The sequence below is a fragment of the Pristis pectinata genome, chromosome 4 (assembly GCF_009764475.1).
Source record: "Pristis pectinata isolate sPriPec2 chromosome 4, sPriPec2.1.pri, whole genome shotgun sequence".
In the NCBI taxonomy this organism is placed as follows: domain Eukaryota; kingdom Metazoa; phylum Chordata; class Chondrichthyes; order Rhinopristiformes; family Pristidae; genus Pristis; species Pristis pectinata.
This window is the reverse complement of record NC_067408.1, coordinates 19,007,414-19,028,912: the sequence shown is the minus strand read 5'-3', so window position 1 is coordinate 19,028,912 and position 21,499 is coordinate 19,007,414. Positions and strand designations below refer to the sequence as shown.

At 41.5% G+C, this 21,499-nt stretch overlaps 1 protein-coding gene across 1 annotated transcript in view; it reads right to left on the bottom strand.

Annotated features, from left to right (window-relative positions):
- Positions 1–21,499, bottom strand: part of LOC127569407 (teneurin-2-like) — a 603,649-nt gene that overhangs the window by 35,819 nt on the left and 546,331 nt on the right. The window contains 2 exon segments of the mRNA XM_052014021.1: positions 146–395; positions 1,932–2,075. Of these exon segments, the coding sequence (XP_051869981.1) occupies positions 146–395; positions 1,932–2,075 (394 nt within the window).

Sequence of the window (21,499 nt, the reverse complement as noted above, 5' to 3'; positions counted from 1 at the left end):
CATTCTGAGGTGAACACTAGACTCCTTTGACTATTTACCTGTGTTCTAGACATGATCAAATGCAAATTCAGTCACAGTGCTCAAACCAATATTGCAACAAACTAGGAATCTCCAGGCAACAGTGATTTATGACCATGTCTCCTACCTCAGCTCTAGGATACTGGTGACATTCTTGGCAGGGAAAACACGTCTGATAAAGTTGAAATCTCCAATGTACAGACTGCCATCTACACCAACAGCCAAGGCCACAGGGGCCAGGAGTTTGTTTCCATCAGCAAGACCATTACAGCTGGGACATGAGATGCTTCGCCTGCGCCCATTTCCCATGATGCTGCTGATCACTGCTGGCTGCTGAGACAGAAACTGGTTTTCCCCATTTCCTTTGTGCAAGACGCCTGAAAAAACAGAACGGGTTAGCATTAACATTTCAGAGTGCACAGTTATCTCAACAGGCTGAAGGGTTGCCAACAATTGAATGCCAGAGACAGACAGGTGTGAATTATGAGGAGAGATTAAGCATAGTGGGTTTATATTCTCTTGAGTTTAGAAGAATGAAAGGTGATCTCATTGATACATGCAAAATTCTTGTGGGGCTTGATAGTGGCAAATGTGGGGATGATATTTTCCCAGACTGGGGAGTCATAGTGTCAGAATAACGGGCCAGCCATTCAGGACTGAGATGAGAAAAAATTCTTCACTCAGAGGTAGTGAATCTTTGTAATTCTCTACCCAAGAGAGCTGTGAAATCTCAAGACTAGGGATACATTGATCTTTCGATACTTAGAGAATTGTACGATATGGCATTAGTGCAGTAAAGTGGCACATGTAAAAATCAACCACAATCTTATGAGGGGGATATGGCCTCTCCTGCTTCTACTTATGCTTCATCTTCTATGAATTATGGGGTTGAACCTTCTTGTTGCACACCCACCAGTCTCATCTTCATCATTCCACTAAAGCCTTTCCATCAATGCATTTCAATTGTGGCTTGAAACTTTGAGAATACATTAGGTAATGACTTTTGGACAGATCGTTACCTCACTGTTTAAGTTACATCCCATGTTCAGTTGTAGGGAGGCACTCAGACATTGGTAATAATGCAGAAGAGAGCAACAAGGTTAGGTTCTAGTGTCAACCATGTGAATTAAATACGAGCATGAAAAAAAGGATGTAAGTTAGACAACGAGAGCATCCAAACTGGATTACACAGATATAACTTAAGTTATTTGCATCATGAACACATTTCTACCACCCCCAACCCTGCACTCCCTATGCCCTGCCTTCCAGCCACCCAACCCACCCCACCCAATGCCAAGGGTAGTTCTTCATTTGGGTTTAATTCTGGGGTGTAAATTCCCATAATTTTCCTCCCAATAGGTAATTCTGCACACCATATGGATATATAAGAGTTTAGTATCTTGTTGAATTCAAATTAAGGTAAGATATCTTTATTAGTCACATGTACATGGAAACACACAGTGAAATGCATCTTTTTGCGTAGAGTGTTCTGGGGGCAGCCCGCAAGTGTCACCATGCTTCCGGTGCCAACATAACATACCCACAACTTCCTGACCTGTACATCTTTGGAATGTGGGAGGACTGGAGCACCCGGAGGAAACCCACACAGACACACGGGGAGAACGCACAAACTCCTTACAGACAGCGGCTGGAATTGAACCCGGGTAGCTGGTGCTGTAATAGTGTTATGCTAACTGCTACACTACCGTGCCTGTCATCACAGCAGAAAAGATATTTAGAATCATAGAGTGGTACAGTACTGCAGCTCACTATGTTCATGCCAACCACTTTGCCCATCTACACAAGTCCCATTTACCCACATTACAGCTGTATGATTCTGGGCCTTGCCTGTTTGAAAGGATTGCATTGCGACAAAGCATATAGAATTAGCTGCTAGAAACTGGCAAACTCACCACTCTTAACATTCAAAGCATGGTGCTTATCCAGTGACCAACCGCCCAGATTGGATGGATCTAGTTCATAGCCCTGTAGCAGGGCAGTTCTCTTCTCCCACAGTATAAGATTTGGACAAGATTCATATTCATATCCAACAGACACTGGAAAAAATAAAGAAATTCAACATTAATACTTATGATTTTCACAATCATTATCATATGTCAGATTTCAAAGTGCATTTGTCCTCCCTTCTTTTTATCCTAATTCAACACATTACATTGTTGAAAATACATTATTCCTGAGAAGCTAGAAGAAGAAGATTAGGTGAGGATAGGAAGTCATAGGGTAATACAGTACTAAAACAGGCCCTTTGGCCCATTGGCTCCGTACTGACTATCCAACTCCCATTTACAATCGTTCCAATTTTATTCTTCCCACAGTCCCCAAACTCCCTGCACATTCGACAATTCACTGACACAGTCGAGGCAATTTGTAGTGGCCAATAAACCTAACAACTTCCACATCTTTGGGATATGGGAGGAAACCAGAGCAAACAGAGGAAACTCACGTGGTCATAAAGAGAATGTGCAAACTCCACACAGACAGAACTGGAGGTCTGAATTGAATCCAGGTTGCTGGAGCTGTGAGGTAGCAGCTGTACCAGCTATACCGCTGTAGATATACTCACAAAACAAATAGCATATTCTCGCTTATTTGCAAATGACTGGTCTGATACAAAATTGGTTGGTTTTCTGTTCTAAAAACGTGTGAAATCCACTTTTTAAAGGAACTTGTTGACTGAATGACATATAACAATGGCAAAAGATGTGATGATATGCTTTGAAAAAAAGGCTCCCAGTTTGGCTGTGCAGCACCCATTGGTTGGAATGGATGGTGTGAATTTCTTTGCAATCTGGCATACAAAGCTCATACATGTGGAAGCCGAGGCATGACAGCCACCATATTTGGTCTGTAATGCTGGAAATGTACAGAGTAGGCAGATTACGACATGAATCAGCATACAACACTGATATAAAGCCACATTATCATATCAGAAACCAACAATGCATGTTCATTTGAAGAAGGATGCCACAGTCACCCATATAATTTAAAGGGCTCACTGAATATACACAGGATAGTCACTGATTGATTTCTATTGAATGCTGTTTCAGGTCATTGAGTGTTTAGTGCTCTCGCCTTCTCTAGATTTGTTTAAGTTTATAAGGAGTGATCTTCCAGGAGCTAACCAACTTTGCCTTGAATTCCAGGTTGCTCTATTAATCATTACTTCCATGCTTTAGTGACCATTCCTCTTGGATTGATGTGTGAACAGGAGACACTAAACAGGATGATATGCTGGAAGAGAGAAGGGCTCTTGGCAGGAGATCATATCCACCAAGTGTTTTCAGGAGGCAATTCTCCATAGTGTGAAGACCAAAATGTTTGGCATCTGGCCTTCCTTGGATACATCAAATGCTTTGGATGTTAAAGATCACAGTGACCATCACTACCTATACATAGGGTTCGCTCCAGGCCAGGGAATTCTCTGCTGGATATCACAGTTCACTGTGCAGGTGGTATTGCAAACACTTTATTCCAAGAAAATTGTAGGTATCTTGTTCTCCATTGCCAGAGAGCACTTGGTGGAGCACATTCATAGCTCTGTGAGGTTTGTGGACCCTATGAATGTTATTCAGGTCAGAGATGCCATGCAAATTCAGAGATGATACACAACTGGAAGGAATTCGACTTCCGCAATGTCCAGCTGTGCATCCATAACTAATACCTCATGTTGGTCAATGCTTGGTACCCTATCAGTACCATGATGCCTTCATACTGGTATCTTTTGTTGCATATTATCACCTCCTTTCACCTTGCACTATTGTCTTTCATTTAATATCTCCTTCCTTACAGTCCATTGAAACTCTTCCCTTTTGCTCTTTCCTTCCTCACCCTATCTCTGCATCTGAAAACTTGTTTTACCTCAAGCTATTCCCAGTACTGATAAAAGATCACCAATTCAACATTTTCAGCCTGCTTCTCTCTTCACAGATGCTGCCTGACCTGCTGAGTACTTCTAGCATTTTCTGTTTATATTTCAGGATTCCAGCATCCATACTATTATGTTTTCGCATTTACTGAAGGAGTTATCCACTAACCTCTGTGTATGGGGCTCTGGCTCATATAACCCTGTGCAGGGTTGGTGCTGGATTCCTCTTTGCTCATTGACATTGCATGCAAGCTTCCCAGCAGGGTTGCCAAAGCATTTCAATTGTGCAAACACCTGTTATTTCTTGTAGGATGTTTTGTCAAAGTCCCATCTGTTCCCCCTGTGGTATTTCACCTTTACCTGTGCTAGCTTTCCTTTTGACCTGGCTGCGACCCACTAATGCCTGGTGACTCACTGTGTTCAGACCTTGCTTTCAAGTTAACCCCTACAGTTTCCCAAGTGCCTGTACCTGAGCTGGTGGCTGGTAGCCTTAAATCAAGCGATGGTGTGTGGCTTCACCTTCACTCTTTCTCCCTGTCTCCAGTGCCTGACCAGGTTTTGACTGTCTGAAGACAAGGTTTCAAGTGTGGAGCTATTATGAAGAAAGGAGGGGGAGATAGTCAGAGGTTGATAGAAACTCCTTCTGCAGGTTATATGTCAGTAGAAAGTATGGATTATGGGTGAAATGGGATACAAGGAGGAGGATTAGGTTTGTGTATACCATTACCTAAGATGGTTTCAGCCCCACTGCTATCACATCTGCTCCAAACAGAGTGAGCACTATCTATGCCAGGTGCAAGCTGTGTCTATCTCTGATGATTTTCTGTTGTTGCTGGTGGCTGTGCACCACCTTGCCCTATGAGAGAGAAGGAAGTGTGAAAATGCTACAAACCACCCTTCAGTGATGCACCTGGCATGGTAAAAGCACTGGCAGTGTGTGCAAGCTGAGATATGGTTGTATGGCTTCGAGTAATGCAAATGGGTGAGGCCAAGTCCTGACTGAGAGAGATAGTTGCTGAGCAATTGATGCAGAGTTATTGTGCCTGAGGTTAATGATATATTTGGTGGAATATGGTTTTTGTCGATGCATTTGCTGAACTTGAGCGTTACGTGTGTGATCATTGAATTCTTTGTGGGACTGAACCTCAGTCCTTGAAGTTTGACTCTATAGCTGTGGGGGTGGGGGGGGAGGGGGGAAATTCCTCCAAAGTTTTTTCAGTGTTTGCCTTGAGTGCCTCCTGGTCTCTAAAGATAGAGGCCACCTCTCGCTTTCACCACCTCCTCCTCCAAATGAAGCTCTCCACTTGATGGGTCATGCTTGCTATCAGAACTCATTGCCTCCAGAACAACTTCTAGCATCTGCTGCAACTGCAAATTACTTCCCTTCTGGAAGTGTTGGCTGGTTTTAAGCAGTTCAGGCTGGCTTGAACTGGTGAAGATGGGTTAAAAAATTGGGCTGCTGCTGGCGCAGAACAGTTAGCGCTGCCTGGATTTGGAAATCATGATACTTAACTGGCAACATGAATCTGGTGTGCTGCTTCCGCTAGGTTGAAAGCACATGGGTTAACTGCCCCCATGCCCATTTTCTACCCAAGACAGTGAGCTCGCTCCAGAAAGGTGCTTTACATTATAACCCAGTGTGGTAAGTATACAGGTGTTCATTATCTTTTTTAATATAACTACTTAATAACAGTGAACTGTTGCCAGGAGAAGAAAAAGTGATGCCCAGGTTAAAAGGTTAATAAACCTTGCAAAAATGGACTCATTTTGTCACAAAGTGCACAGAATGTCATCCTATTATCTGAGACTCCGTGAAAGACTGTGAAAAGTCAATTAAACCATTCATCTCAAATGAAAAGCTTTTCTTTCAAAGACAAATTTAGCTTTTAGATAATTCAGGAGATGGGTTTAAAATCCAATTATAAGGGACAACTCTGACAGATTGAGGGTTTATTCAAGCATTCAAACCTTCCCTCTCTTTGACAGGAATACAGGTTACAGCATCAATTTGATCAAAATAAATGAAGAATTCCAAACGAAGGATATTAACAGTATGTGTCTGTTGACAACCAGGTGCATGATTGGCTAAATTGCTGACATCCCCCAATTTCTTGTCTACTTTGCGCCACTCCTGATATAAACCTGCTCTTCTGAGCAGGCAGTGAAGGCACGCGCCTGAGGGTGACAACTGACTGCAATCTTAACTGAAATCTAAATGAGTGGGTTCCTTTGTGACAAAGCTGCTTAGACGTTGAATGGGATGTGGAGAGGATCTGAATGTTTAAACCCTTGTTTGTTTTTGTTGTCAGGAGGAACATAAGGGATACTAAGAAATACCTTTTAATCTGAAGATGCACATTTCTCATTCTCAGAGACTGATGAATAAAGGGAGCTTCGCAGCTGAGCCTCACCCATTCTAGAGCTACTCAGCACTGCTGCTGAAAGTATGTGCTGTATTTCTGAATGTTATCAGAACCTGAAATGCAGGAACATTTTCCTCTAACTGAAGCTAATCATGGTATCTTGTTTACTGATGTTGCAGAGATTGCTCAGGCATTGTACCTGTTTTTCTGGTCTGTACAGCATATGTACAGCCACACTTAATATGCTATTATGGAAGCCACATTAGTTTGCAAGATTGTACAATGTACTTTTGAAATTTTACATCCAATTGGAGTTTATATGGTATGGAAAAATCTTGGAGGTGGAGTCAGATAATGACACTAACTTGAAAGATGGAAGATTTCAAATAGTAAGGACAAAATAAACAAAAAGCTAGTGGATCTCATTAGGCTGGAGAGGGGGGATAATGTTTGACAAAGAACACAGTTTGAAAAAATGTAAGATCATGACAATATTGAAGACAACAGAACAGCATAAAGACAAACTAAATGGGGAAAATTGTCACACTGGATATGGTGTTGTCCATTGGCTTAATTTAATTTTTTTAATTTTTATTTTTACAGCGTGATAACAGGCCCTTCCGGCCCAACGAGTCTGCGCCGCCCATTTTAAACGCAAATTAACCTACCCGTACATCTTTTGGAACGTGGGAGGAAACCAGAGCACCCGGAGGAAACCCACACAGACACCGGAGAATGCACAGACTCCTTACAGTTGTGGCTTAATAGCTTGAACAAGTTGACTCCAATTCAGAAGGCTGAGGGCTCAACCACCTGCTAGAAGGTGCTAACCTCTGTTGACATTCCCAGAACTGTACTGAAAATGTAGGAGGCATAGGCACTCACATGGATGGTTAAACTGAGACCCCAAGTGCCTTCTCGACTGGAATTAACAAATTTATGCTATTAAAAAAGCAGAGACGTTTTGCCCAATGTCCTCGCCAATATTTATCCCTGTCAAGTTTACTAAAACAAATCATCTCTCATTATCTTGTTATTTTTTGGACTTTGTCAAACTCTAATTGGTCATTGCATTTCCTACATCGAAGAATGCAGCAATGGAAATAGATCATAGGCTACTTGTGGACAGTTCATTGGTACCAGCGGTGCCGTGCATAGCAGCAGCAGAAAATCCAATCAGATCTTGACTATTATGCCTGAGTGATTGCTTGCCATTACTCTGTACAAAGCCACTTGAAATAGAAATGCAGATCTGGATGCTTTATTAAAAAATGGGATCCAGAATGAGAGGAATGGAGAAGAGAGCAATTGACCTTTAACTACTTGAATTCATGTAACAAAGGGCTAAAGTGCATGAAACCCTGAAGAGAAAACTGAGCCAGATATTACACTGAACAAATAGGTAAAGATCACAATCTGTTCAAGATTGTGGTAAAAGCTAGATAGATGTTTCCAGCTTTGGGTAAGGAAGGTGTTCTGCCAGTTTAGATTTAACTATTTTATGCAAATTGTCATGACAATTTAATGAACACGGAGGAGTAAAAGGAGTCAGATGGTTTAGAAGCATGAACACGGGTAAATATTTGAGAAAAGAGATAACAGTGCAACATTTGTTTTTGGAACTCCCCAAATTGACTGCAGAATCCTTTCCAGTCCTGTGATTACCTATGATTCTATGTAACCCACTTGGGCATCCATGTGTGATGTCAGCAGCCTTATTTCCATGGTAAGAACGTCAGGGGATTTTCTTATGAGGATCTGCCAGAATATCTACATGCACAGTTGGCTTTGCCAAATAAGAGCTGATGTGCAATGCTTGAGCTGGTAGGTGACACACACAAGCGTACACACACACACACACACACACACACACACACACACACACAGAGCTGTTGCTGGCAGGGCATATAATACTGTTTCATGTGTGAAAAGAAAAACTTTGAATTTTGTTTGACTGAAATTTCTGGGCTGAGAGGCTGCACAGTCAACCTGCTCTCAGACAGTTAGCCAGAAGTTTTCTTGATTCAGGCTTTCAGGAGGTATGGGAACATGGTGAGTGTGAATATTCCTGCAGGTCTGCTCTCATTTCCTATGTGTTAAGCACCTGACCTCCATGTACTAATAGTCAGGGGCACTGCTGCTATCACATTACTCTATCCAGTGTAAACATTTCATGAATCAAGAGCATAATGGGCCAGAATAAATTAAGAACAAGCTGTGTTTTCAGAAGACCCATGTTTCAGTCTTAATCACTGCAAGAATACAACAGCATGTCCCTCGAATGGACAACATGTAAAATACATTAAACTCATCAAGGATATTTTTGGTTTCTGTTAATTATTTTATAGTCTGATTATCATGGAAACAAGCTTTCACTGAGACTTGATTCATTCTGCAAAGATTAATACTGCATATTAATTGGATAAGCTTAACTCATAAGTTTTTGCAACATTTCTTTAACTGGGATTTGCAACAGTAAACTGAGTTCCTGCTGTTTGAGATGCTGGAACAATTATTTCAAGAGCACGACACGTGTTCCAATTCACAATCATTCTGCCATTTGGCTTGTTGACTGAAGAAATGAAGTTTGGACTCAGTTGCCTCGACCTGCTGTCACCTTCAGGTATTTGAGTCCTGGGGAAGACAGCTTGAGATGGCCTGACTGCAACCATCGGGAGTGCCCTGGGGTCGAAGGGATAATTCCTGCTCTTCCTGCCACCACATGAATTAAAAAATACTTTCCTGGAAATTGTTTATCACCCTTAATTGGTCTGCTAAACCTGCACTGTGAATAGTGCTAACAGCCAAAGTGAAAAATAAATCTGATATTGGCAAAAGCAAATAAACAGCATTAGGGTGTTTACACTTAGAAGCATACACTAAGAAGGAACCTCTGAGGTTCCCAAAGGAATCAAGCACAAACGAAAGTAGCTCTGACAATTCCTGCACACCAATCAGTGAAGGGCATCAGCTCTTAAAGGTACAATCCCCATAGAACCCAGGCAGCGGCAACACACATTATGGCTGCCATGGAGAAGTGGAAGAGGGGGAGGGAGAGGGGGAGGGAGAAGGAGAGGAAGTGAGAGAGGAAGAGGTTTCCCAGATCCATTTAAAGAGATATGGAAGTCCTCATCAGAGCAATACATGGAAGAGGAAGATCCTGGGCACCAACTGAGCCAGGAGCTCGGCTAAGAAGAGGTTGGCAGGAAGTGTCTTAGATAGCGATGAGGAGAGATACAGGAGGGAGACAGATCAGCTAGTTGAGGGGTGTCGCAACAACAACCTCACATTCAACTTCAGCAAGACCAAGGAATTAATTATGGACTTCAGGAAGGGAAAGTTGGGAGAACACACACCAGTCCTTGTTGAGAGGTCAGCGGTGGAAAGGGCAAGCTTAAGTTCCTGGGCGTCAACATCTCAGAGGATCTATCCTGGGCCCAACACATTGATGCAATCACGAAGACGGCATGCCAGTGGCTCTACTTCATTAGGAGTTTGCGGAGATTTGGTATGTCAACAAAGATTCTTACAAATTTCTATCGATGTACGTTGGAGAGCATTCTGACTGGTTGCATCACCGCCTGGAATGGAAGCTCTAATGCATAGGATCACAAGAGGCTATAGAGGGTTATAGTCAGCTCCATCATGGGCACAAACCTCCCCACCATCGAGGACATCTTCAAGAGGCGGTGCCTCAAGAAGGTGGAATCCATCTTTAAGGACCCTCACCATTCAGGACATGCCCTCTTCTCGTTACTACCATCGGGGAGGAGGTACAGGATTCTGAAGACCCACACTCAATGTTTCAGGAACAGCTTCTTCCACGCCACCATCAGATTTCTGAATGGTCCATGAACCCATGAATACTACCTCGTTATTCCTTTTTTTTGCACTTTTCATTCATTTTTGGAAGTTATAGTAATTATATATCTTTGCACTAGACTGCTGCCACAAAACAACAAATTTCATGACACATAAGTCAGTGATAAGAAAATCTGACTCTGATTCTGTTTCCTTCAACTGTGAGAATCCCTACTCATTTGAACAACGCAGAAATAAATTTTATGTCCTCAGGATATATCAGGGAGAGCTGCACACTCCTGAAAATTACTGTAGCTTTCAGTAAATGGATCAAGGATTCATTCCTTGACATGTTATGATCAGTACAGCCAGTCCTGTGAATTATTATGTGTTGTCCATGCTCTCTCGGCTATCCATTGGTAAACCGTGTTAGTGATAAAGACAGGAATGTGAAGATAGTTACTTTGTATGGATTGGGGTCTATGAGTCAGCAAGCTTCTTTTGAAAAGGGTTTCCTGATCTTGTGCAGTCAATGCTCTGCTCTGCTGGGAGTTTATGTAATTGATGTTCTGCTGGGATCTCCCCGAGACTTTCTATCCTTCTGCTTCTCTTGTTCTTGCTGCTCTTCAATCTGTGCCTCATGTCCCTCGGCCTCAAGACCTGCATTTGGCTCTTCTGTAGTTTAGCAGCTAAATGTTGGAGGGAGCACTCACTGTTGGTTATACCTCACTCGGTGGACTTTGGAAAGTGTAGCCTGCAGTGAGCTCTGAAGCTGTCTAGTTTTCTTGATGTTTGCAGAGTGCCTTTTTAAACTTAAGCCAATGTAACAAAGTAGTGCGATGTACTGCTGCTGTAACTGCTCAACAGCAATCACAGGATGCGCTTGCAAGCTCCCATTTATGACAGTAAGAATGGAAATAGACATTGTGTACATTGTAATGTCTTCATGTATGCTCATGATCCCAGTAAATTGTGATCAAGAATCAGAAGTGTTTGGTCTGATTTCCCAATGGTTGTGATCTCATCTGCAAATGATAACCAGAGCGATTTATCCTGAATTAAATCCACTTTATGCATGATTTGTGGATGAAAATTGGGTGCCAAATGATCTGGTTTCCAGACTATTGTGCATTTATCTCCTCAGTGGTAGCTGTTGGTTAGGCCGCATCCCTATCTTGGAAACCTGAGTGGAACAGGCCTCAGGCCTGTTCCATTTGGAATAATCCAATTTTTCTAGAGCTCCTCGAACAGGCATTTACACCCCTGAATGGAAGATGAAAAGGGGTCTGATGTCTATTTCAAAACACCATCCTAGATTCCTGAAAACTGTGGATGATTTTAATGTCTTGAGGTGCAAGGCACTGGTCCCAAAAATTTCACGTTTTAAACAGGTACAAATGTAAATTATCACACAGTGTTGATCTTCACAGCAAGTTTGAGCATTGCATTCTTTGCGTTTTGCTGGAAATGAAAAGCAGGGAAATGGGTTTAAGGGGTTAGGTTTAAGGATTTATGGGCATGATTGTTATTTTGGTATCCAGAGGTCTCGTCCATTCATCCAGCCACACAAGTTCATACCCTACCATGGCAACTGGAGAGGGATAAATAAATCTGGAACTAAAAGCTCATGGTCTAGAATTTTTTTCTCTCATTCAGGCCTCTAGTCCAAGCAGCATCCAAGTAAACCTCCTCTGCACCCTCTCTAAAGCCTCAACATCCTTCCTATAGTGAGGTGCCCAGAATTGCATGCAATATTCTAAATGAGGTCTAAGCAGAGTTCTATAGGGATGCATCATAACCTCTTGACTCCTATACTCAATACCTCCATTAATGAAAGCAAGCATTCCATAAGCCTTCTTAACCACCCTATCTACTTGTGTAGCCATTTTCAATGAGCCATGGACTTGCACCCCAAGGTTTCTCTGCTCTTCAACACTGTTAAGGGTCTTGCCCTTAAGAGTGTACTGCCTCTTGACATCAGTCCTACCAAGATGCAATACCTCACATTTATCTGGGTTAAACTCCATCTGCCATTTCTCTGCCCACATCTCCAACTGATCGATATCATGCTGTATCCATCGCCAGTCTTCTACACTATTCACAACTCCACCAATCTTGGTATCGTCTGCAAACTTACTAAACCACCCATCAACATACTCATTCAGGTCATTTATGTACATCACAAACAGCAGAGGTGCCAGTACAGATCCCTGTGGAACACCACTACTCACAGGCCTCCAGCCCGAATAAGTCCCTTCAATCACCACCCTATGTTTTCTACAGGCAAGCCAGTTCTGGATCCACACAGCCAATTCTCCACTGACCCCATGTATCCAAATTTCCTTGATTAACCTATTATGTGGGACCTTGTCGGTTTTCAACATTATTTTCCACCTTCTTCAAACTTTTTCTCTGGAATAAAACTTCATCAAACTGCAACTGGAAAAATTTGTCTACAATGAGATTTTCAACCTCGCTGGTCAGAGAAATGACATTTCTTATGAACTTGTGGAACAATTGGGTTTTACCAACCCACTTTTTAAAGGGGACTACACTAAATCACATTCTTTGTCCACACTGAGAATTCCTGCAAACTCAAATATAACCTCACTTATGCATCTTGGTTACATTGAGGTAAGGTCTTTGCCATTCTCAGCTTCCTGATCTCAGGATCATTTAATGCTGGTGCTGATCCCAGTTACATCTCACACTTTACTGCTCACTGCTAAACTTCATACCCATGGCGAAGAAACTTCATCTACTTATCCTTCAGTCCGCAATGTCCTTTAGGAAATCTGGCCTAAATGTGACTCCTGATCCACCATTGTAGTTGACTCTAGCTGCCTATCAAGCTATACTGTTCAGGGACAATTTGAGATGGATAGTCAATGTTGGCTTTGCCCGTAGTATCCACATCCCATAAAAGAATAAAACAAAGGATGTTTATGGTGTGAAAAGAATTTGAAGATTTTATTTGTTCTCCAGTAAAAATGGGCATGTAGCCCAATGTAGTGGCAGACAGGTAGTTCTGCGATGGATTAACTTGTGAGTCATGTCTGACTGAAATAGCAAAGATAATGGGCACCTTGGGAAAATGTCCAGGACAGGACACAGTTAAGAATTTTGAGGACCGGTAGAGGTGAGGGGGTGATTGAGCAAATTGATGATTGATGAGGCATTGTAACAATTTGGTTGTTGGGACAGTTCTTCCTGTGGCAGATGCAGAAGGAAGTGAAGGCTGGGAATAAAATATCAGAGATTGCCCGATCTCTGATCAAGGCCATAGATGAAGAGAGGCCAGGTATTGTGAAAAATTTGCCAAGATGCTGATGAATAGGAAAGTTTACATGGAAGGAGAAATCTCAGGAACATGGGAGGGCAGTGAATTGAGAGAGGTGAAGGAAGATGAAATCAACAATGAGGAATCAATCAGTGAACATGCAGGAAGTGGTAGAGTTGGGTACAATTACAATATTTAAATTGCATTTGGACAGTTCCATGGACAGGGAAGGTTTAGAAGGATATGGGACAATTGCAGGCAATGGGACTAACTCAGTTAGGCAACTAGGTTGGTACGAATGAGTTGGGCTGAAGGGCCTGTTCCCATGCTATGTAACTCTCTGCTAAATGGAAAGGAGAGTGGATATCAATGAAAAACATGAGGTGTGTCTTGAGGGCAAATGAGGTGGTCTAAAAGAATTATAAAGAAATGAATAAATTAAAATAAAGGCAGGTGCTCAGAGGAGATTCAAGTCAAGTCGAGTTTATTGTCATGTACACAAGTACGGTGAGGTAAAGGTACAGTGAAAAACTTGCTTGCAGCAGTATCATAGGCATGTAGATACAGACAACACACAGAACATAAATTATCCAAGACGGTGAAGAAAAAAAAGACAGTGCAAAACAAGACATTAGTGTAAAAAAAACATAAGCCCATGGTAGTGCAAGAGGTGGTCTGTAGTGTTCTATTGCTGAGGTAGGGTTAGGGTTGTGCAGGTCAGTTCCAGAACCTGATGGTTGTAAGAAAGTAGCTGTGTGGAATTTAGGCTTCTGTACCTTCTGCCCGATGGTAGCAGCAAGAAGAGGTCATGACCTGGATGGTGGGGATCCTTAATGATAGATGCCACCTTCTTGAGGCAGCGTCAAGGGATATGGCCTAATGTAGGCAAATGGGATTGGTGCAAGTGGGCATCATAGCAGCATGGATGAGGTGTGCCGAAAAGGCTCATTTCTGTGCTGTCTGATTCCATGATTCTATGATTCTACCTGTAATATTCCTCAGGTTTTTCTTTGTTAATGCCCTGGACATGTCCTGCACCCTGTAGTAAGCAAGAAATTGGGCTTCTTTGCTCATGTTATCTCCCCCTAACCGCTCACATTAACCCATTTCACAGCAACCCGACCTCACCTTATCACAGATATTTCCTACCCCCAGCTACCTTCTCTGTAACATAAATTGCCTTCACTGAGGAGTGGGGAGAGAGCCCAAGATGTCAGCCGGTGGCATTAGATTTAGGTAGCTGTGTGGAGGGAAGATTATTAGGGTAGTGAAGACTTTGGTATGGGACACCGTTCTTCCCTTTGAGCTGAGTTTCGGTCAAAACCATTGCACGACTTCACAGTTTCGTCATGGCTAGCAGGAGATTTGTTTATCAATGTGCAGATATATCAGAGGGTTATTAGCCCGAGGAAAGCATGTTCCTTGACCCATCTGAGGGTGTAAAGTTACTGTTGCTGCACTTTCTGCTCTAGGCAGCAGCTTACAACATCCTTCAGGACAATGTGGTCACTTTGATGCACACTCCATACTCAATTCTCTATCTCCCTCCATTGGCCCTAAATTATCAGCAGTCCATGCAGTGGACTCGTGCCTACTAGACAATCATATTGGATTTTCCATACTTGGTGCAGTTCACAGCCCAACAATTAGCCTGCTAGCAGGAGCCATGTTTCAGACCCTAACTGGTCGTTACAGTCATATGCTGTTCCTGTGCAGCAAGGTATATTTTGGGTGTCCTTGTGGCTCGGAAACTGCCCATATCCTTGTATAAATCATGGCTCCATTGGTAGCCCTCTCAGCTTCGAGCCAGTTTCATGGATTTCTGTCCCACTCCAGAGACTAAAGCATAATATTTTAAACTTGCATCTCAGTGCAGTTGTAAGGGAGTGATGCATTGTTGAAGGTGCCATCTTTTGAAAGAAATGTAAAATGCTGCCAATTCTCTTAGGTGATTCAAAAAAAAAGTCAATAACTAAGATTACTAAACAGATTATTTGGTCATTATCACATTTCTGATTGTGGGAACTTACATTCACAAATGGGCCACCACAGCCCATACATTAAAGGAATGAGTGCCAGGTGCTATATAAGTGAAAGCCTTTGGGAAAGTACTATCAAATGTTCTTTGGAATATTTTTTCTGGGCCTGCAAACACGTAGCTATATGAGTACTGGCGGGTTGTCACCAAGCATCTTCCATGAAGCCCAATCTGTCTAATTAATCCAATCACCTTGTCATCAAATACAATTCATGTCCTGAATTTCTTCAAGGAAAGCAAATGATGCCAGGCATATGGTTGATGGAGAAAATTAAAGTTAAGATTTCTCGGTACAAGAAGAAAAATAAAAAGGACCATAAAGTACTCATCTTGATCATGTCACACTTTACCTTGTGACCTTTCATGAAGTAACAATTATCTGACAACTCCCAGATATTTATTTTACATGGATCTGCTTGAGGTAGACAATAGCAGCCAAAATGCTCTGTTCTTGGTTAGCATTTGAATGAAAACCCTGCTAGTTTGGTATGAAGTTGTTTTTTGTCGAAGTTGCTTTTTGTCATGTCCCTTCCACTTAGATTGTGTGTGTTTTAAGGTAATGGAGAACTTAGGAACTTGCTGCTACACTGCCCACGCTGAAAAACTTCAGTGAAAGCTTACTACTAATTAGTCAGAGGCTGGATTCAAATCTAGATCCCTAGGTGAAAAGAAAGTTGCTTTGAAATCAGTACAAAATTACTAACAATTTCCTGTTTACTTTAATGAGTTGGTGCCTTTGAACAGGAGAACACTGCATGTGCCCTTTTCCCCAGCAGAGGCCATCCTGACTTTAGTAACTGGGTAATGCAACCGATGGACATTCGTTAACTCTGGAATCTTGATAATGGCAAATCAATAATTTTGCAGGCTTTCAACACAAACTTCCCTTTTCCTGTCCATCAATATTATTAAACTTGTAAGAATGGGGCACCAGTCCAGGATTAAAGAACTTAACTATGGTCATCAACTTCATTAATAGTGGGGAGAAATTCAATTCACATCAGCTTCTGGCTTGTGGTAAATGGTGAGATTCCAACATATGCCCAAGGACCTTGGGAATAAGTCCAGGCTTCAGTTGCTTTAACCCACCAAGCTGTGGATGGCATCTGAGCATTCCGTTACAGCTCACTAGTCAGAGATTTAGAATTTTGGCCAGTTCTGATGCCGAACCTTGATGGATCTTAGGAGAACAACACCGTGAAAGAGCAGGTGAGATCAGATTTTCAAGAGACAGGTGCAGCAATCCTGCTTCTTTTTGGCACCAAACTATTTAAAAGGTTTGCTTAACACTTTCGTGGTCTGACCTTGGTGGGTCCTTCTAGGACCACTGGTTAGAATGTGAGAAATAGGAGCAAAAATAGGTTACATGCCCTTTTGAGGCTGCTCTGCTTTTAAATAAGAACATGGATGTTCCTCTGGCTTACATCTACTTGTCCAGATGATGACTCTATCCATCCCTAGAGCCCAAAAATCTGCCTTAAATACACTCTATTAAAGAGCACTTGCTACCCCTTGGACTGGAGAATTCCGAGGGGTCACAAGCGACATAGTGAGGATGGCTAATCCCATCTACATCATTAATATCCATCTCTTATCCTCTCAGTCCTCTGAGAAACTGGAATAATTGAGCGTAGCATGCTGAGCACAAGCTCCAACTATTTGTTAATCATACTTATTGCTGGCTTTAGACCAACACAACAATTCTGAACAGTATATTGAGCACCCTGTGAAGTCAAAGTGGGTGCTGGTCTGAAGTTAGTTCTGACAAATTTAAATTTCTTACTGAAAAAGCAGGTGCAACAAGGTTAATCATGGCCCTTCCCTCAGTCTTCATTCTCAGCGACACTGAGTGGCTGTTAATGCCACAGGCTGAAGGTGGCAGTACAAGCCTGAGTTTCAGCAGCTGCTGCCAAAATCTAGGCAAGGGAAAGAACAGTGACTTTCATTAATGCTTCATGTAACTAGACTGACCTTTGTCTGAAGGTATGCTGAAGGGGACACAAGATTGATTTAGCAGCTGAAGAATACACAGAACAGTCTGTGAGATAAAGAAAAGCATCATTTTGATACATGTGACAACCAAATAGACTTACGGTTAAATTTGTTATTAAATGCAAGCCGATTAGCAATTTCACTTTGAATCCATAATTACATTTGGTTGTTATTATCCCCCGAAAACAAACACATAATTTCACTAGTCTATTAGCATAAAGAGCCAAGTGGTCTTCAGTTAAGTGAAAAGTTAATGCTGACATGGTGTTATATTTAGAACATTAACAGGTTCACATCTATGGGCTGCTTTTGTTTAAAGGTGAGCTCTGGAGAGATCAGAGTTAGAAGCTGTCAGGAGTTACAAAAACTGTCACACTGTCAAAGAAATAAAAGAAAGTCGCAGTTATATAGTGCCTTTCATGACCTTAAGCTATCCCAAAGTGTTTTACAGCCAATGAGGCACGTTGGTTGTTGTGTTACAATTGCATTATGGAAATAATGGTAAATGGATCAAGATCCTAGAACCCCCTGACCAAAAGCTCTGTGGGAGGACCTCCACCACAGGCACTGCAATGATTCAAGAAGGTGCTTCACCATAATCTTTGCAAGAGCAAACAAGAATGGACAATAAATGCTGGCCTTGCCACATACATCTGTATCCCACAGAGGAACTAAAAAGAGAATCAGTTTATGCACAGAAAGGTAAGAAAAATGAGAATGTGATAATGACCAATCATTCTGATATTTAAAAAACTATAAATATTGTTTAAAACACTGTAGGTAGAACTCTTTTTTTAATGTGGTGCTCTGGCAATGCTTACATCCAGATGAGAGGGAAAACAAGGCCTTGATTTAATACCTCATTTGAAACTTGGTGCCTCTGGGAGTACAGCACTCACTCAACCCTTTACAGGTGTATCTGCTGAGGCTATGTGCTCAAGTAATGGAATGGGGTGTGAAGCTGGTGTTAAAAACATTGAATTTCAAGAATAAGGGATAGGTTATCGTTGTACCTCCTCCTCCCTCCTCTTCAGTCCTCCAGCATAATATTTAATGGCAGCTTTGTTAGCCAGCTAGGTCAGGGATGTGGCTTAAATAACAATCTATTTTTGCATGGTTTGCTGTGGAAAGGTGCTCACCATGTAGACTCCTCCCAACAGTTCAAGTTTGTTGTCAGAGGCATACGTACACAGGGTATAAATGCCATGAAAACTAGCTTTTAGCAGCAGCAGCACAGTACATCACAAAATGAGGACAAACATAAGTTAACATAAACTTAAATTAACATAAATTATACGTAACTTACACGTGCAAAAATAGACAACTAAATAAAGAACAACACTGGTGCAAGATTGAGAGAGAGAAAGAAAAAAAATAGTCTGATTTAGTGTTAAGGTCTTTCAGGTCGGTTCAAGAACCTGATGGCAGTGGGGAAGAAGCTGTTGTTGAACCTTGATGTGTGGGTCTTCAGCCTCCAGTTGGGAAGATCGCTGGGAAGCTGGTTTCAATGCCAAGCCACCAATGTTCTCATTCTGGGCTACTGTGTCCAGAACCATACCAGAGACATTCAACTCGGCATTGGGCTTGAACTTTGTAGGTGAGGTGCCTGGGTTAGAAAAATTACATGGAGAAAATGTGTCGTGTTTTGATATCATTTAGACATAGGGCAGTTATTTACCATTAAATATAGGATGTCCTGTCCATTGAGACAATCTTGATCGAAACCATAAACATTCTGACTCCTTGGTGAGGGTGCTGCTGCTCAAGCAAAACTGAAGTGTCGAAGATCAACAACAATCTCATTGAGATTAATTTAATTCCTCATAGTAGCTCATTTTCAGTCTCTTACCCTATGAATTCAGCAACACACATTCACACAGAAATAATCATCCAACGAAACAAAGAATAAATCTAAAATAACTGAAATCATCCATGAAGATTTGATTTTTTAAGCACTGGTGTTGTGACATAATATTTAATAGTCCCATTTCCTCTATTTTTCTTTGATAAGAGCTGTTAATTGACTTTGTTAGATCATTTTACATTGTTATATCTGACAATTAAAATCTCAGAAATGACTCATTTTGCCATGCTCAAACAATCCCCCTGAAAAAAACTTAGTTCTTTAGAAAATCTGTTTCATTGTTATGATCTCTTTTAAATGACATATCTGTGATTCTTCCCGCTGCTTCAGGCTAAGTTGTGGAAATGGCCCAGTTTTTATTCAATGGATTTCTAAGCAGCTAAAACAGTAACTGCGCATGGATTAGGTGAAAGACAAACACTTGCTTTGAAATCATTATCTGCATCTTTGTTTCTGTTAATGGTAATTTTTGCAATGATTCGTTAAAGTCTATCTGGTTCAATTTATAGAAAGTATGGCCAATTCTGTCAAAAGTGGTCATTCAGACAGATATAACTCTAGAATCATAGAATCTATGTATTCATGGGACACTGGTTGCTTTCTGTCCACTCTTGCCTGATGTTTCATTGTTGAATGACCTGCACCTGTACAAGTTACAACAAGCTGTTGTGACATGTGAAGCTATTGCCCGGAGCAGTGGTAACTTCCATTCTGACAAAAGGTCTCTCTGCCACCACTGCCTAACCTGCTGAGAATTTCCAGAATTTCTTGTCTTTATTTCACATTTCCACCATTTGCAGTGTTTTGCTTTTATAATAAAAACAGGGGTGATTTTCATTACCCAATCAAGCTGTCTATGTATTAATGGGACACTTGTTGCTTTCTGTCCACTCTTGCCTGATGTTTCATTGTTGAATGACCTGCACCTGTACAAGTTACAACAAGCTGTTGTGACGTGTGAAGCTATTGCCCGGAGCAGGCAACAGCCTTCTAAATACCAGGTCAAATCATAGTTAGATCTCTTGCCAATGATGCCATTTTCATCTCTGTTTATCAGACTTCACCAGTTCCTGGTACTGTCCATCAAACGCTGTTGGAAGTAGGTGGGAACTGGCCTTTGTGTGTGTGTGGGTGTGTGTTCCTTCTCAGCTGCTGTCAATGAATGCTGGAGGCAGCTTTGAAAGTTGCATGGAGATTTTGCGGCTTAAGTGTATCCATAATTAATGCTGTAAGTGCCGCAAAGGATGCTGGCTTCTTGAGGTTGGTGCAATCTGTCTTTCCTGATAATGCCCTTTAAGGGTGCTTCTAAAGCTGCACCAAAATCAGCAGCACTGCTGGATTTACCTCGCACATGCTACTGAGCTGGCAGTTGGTTGAAATCATTGAACTCAGACTTGGCCACAAAGATTACCAGTCACCAAATTGCAGGGCACAACTCAGCCACTCTCCGCTGGATTTATGTTGGAGATGAAATTACACCTCAGCCTCCCTTCCTGTCAATTTTTTAGATCAGATCCATAAAGACAACAAAGCTGTCTTATTGCTTTTTGTGCTGTGGCTGTTCAGTAAAGTGCTAGTGCTGTGACAATGAAAATATAGCATTAGGTCTCCAAACATCTCAGCTTCACCGTTATGTATTTAAAGTACATCATGGAAATCCGTGATCACAATTTTACAGTTTTGATCATCTGCTGTGGCAATTGCTTGTGATTAAGTCTAAGAGCATTTCTTATCTTCCCGTAGCCAGGGTGATCTAAATCTTTTTATTCTTCTATTTGTCTAATACTTTGCCTCCTTTTCTCTGCAGTTACTGAAATAAACTGAATATCTTACAGAAAAATGCACTCTAGTGATGCCTTTAGTTTTAAGAATAATCAACAAATATAATTACTTCCAAACATAGCAATTAGTTTCTTAGCTTTTCTTAAAAAAAAATACATTTTGCATCTAAAATTCACAAGATCGAAATTGTGGTACAATTCGTTCAAATTGTATTTTCAGGTGTCCCTGACACACAAGTGAACTAAATAAAAAGCATGATGTGAAAGTAAAGATGCTGTCCTTGAGCTTCTTGTCAGCATTATATGACAGCATTGCTGAAATGGTGGTGGCAAGGCCAACCACAGCTGGAAACATTTCTCTTTGAATTACTCTAACAATAGGTTTCTCCTTGGAAAGCATTTCTAGCCTAGTACTATATATTGTCCTTTAAGATTTCTGACTGGTCTTCAGGTTTATGACAACATGTAGATGAATG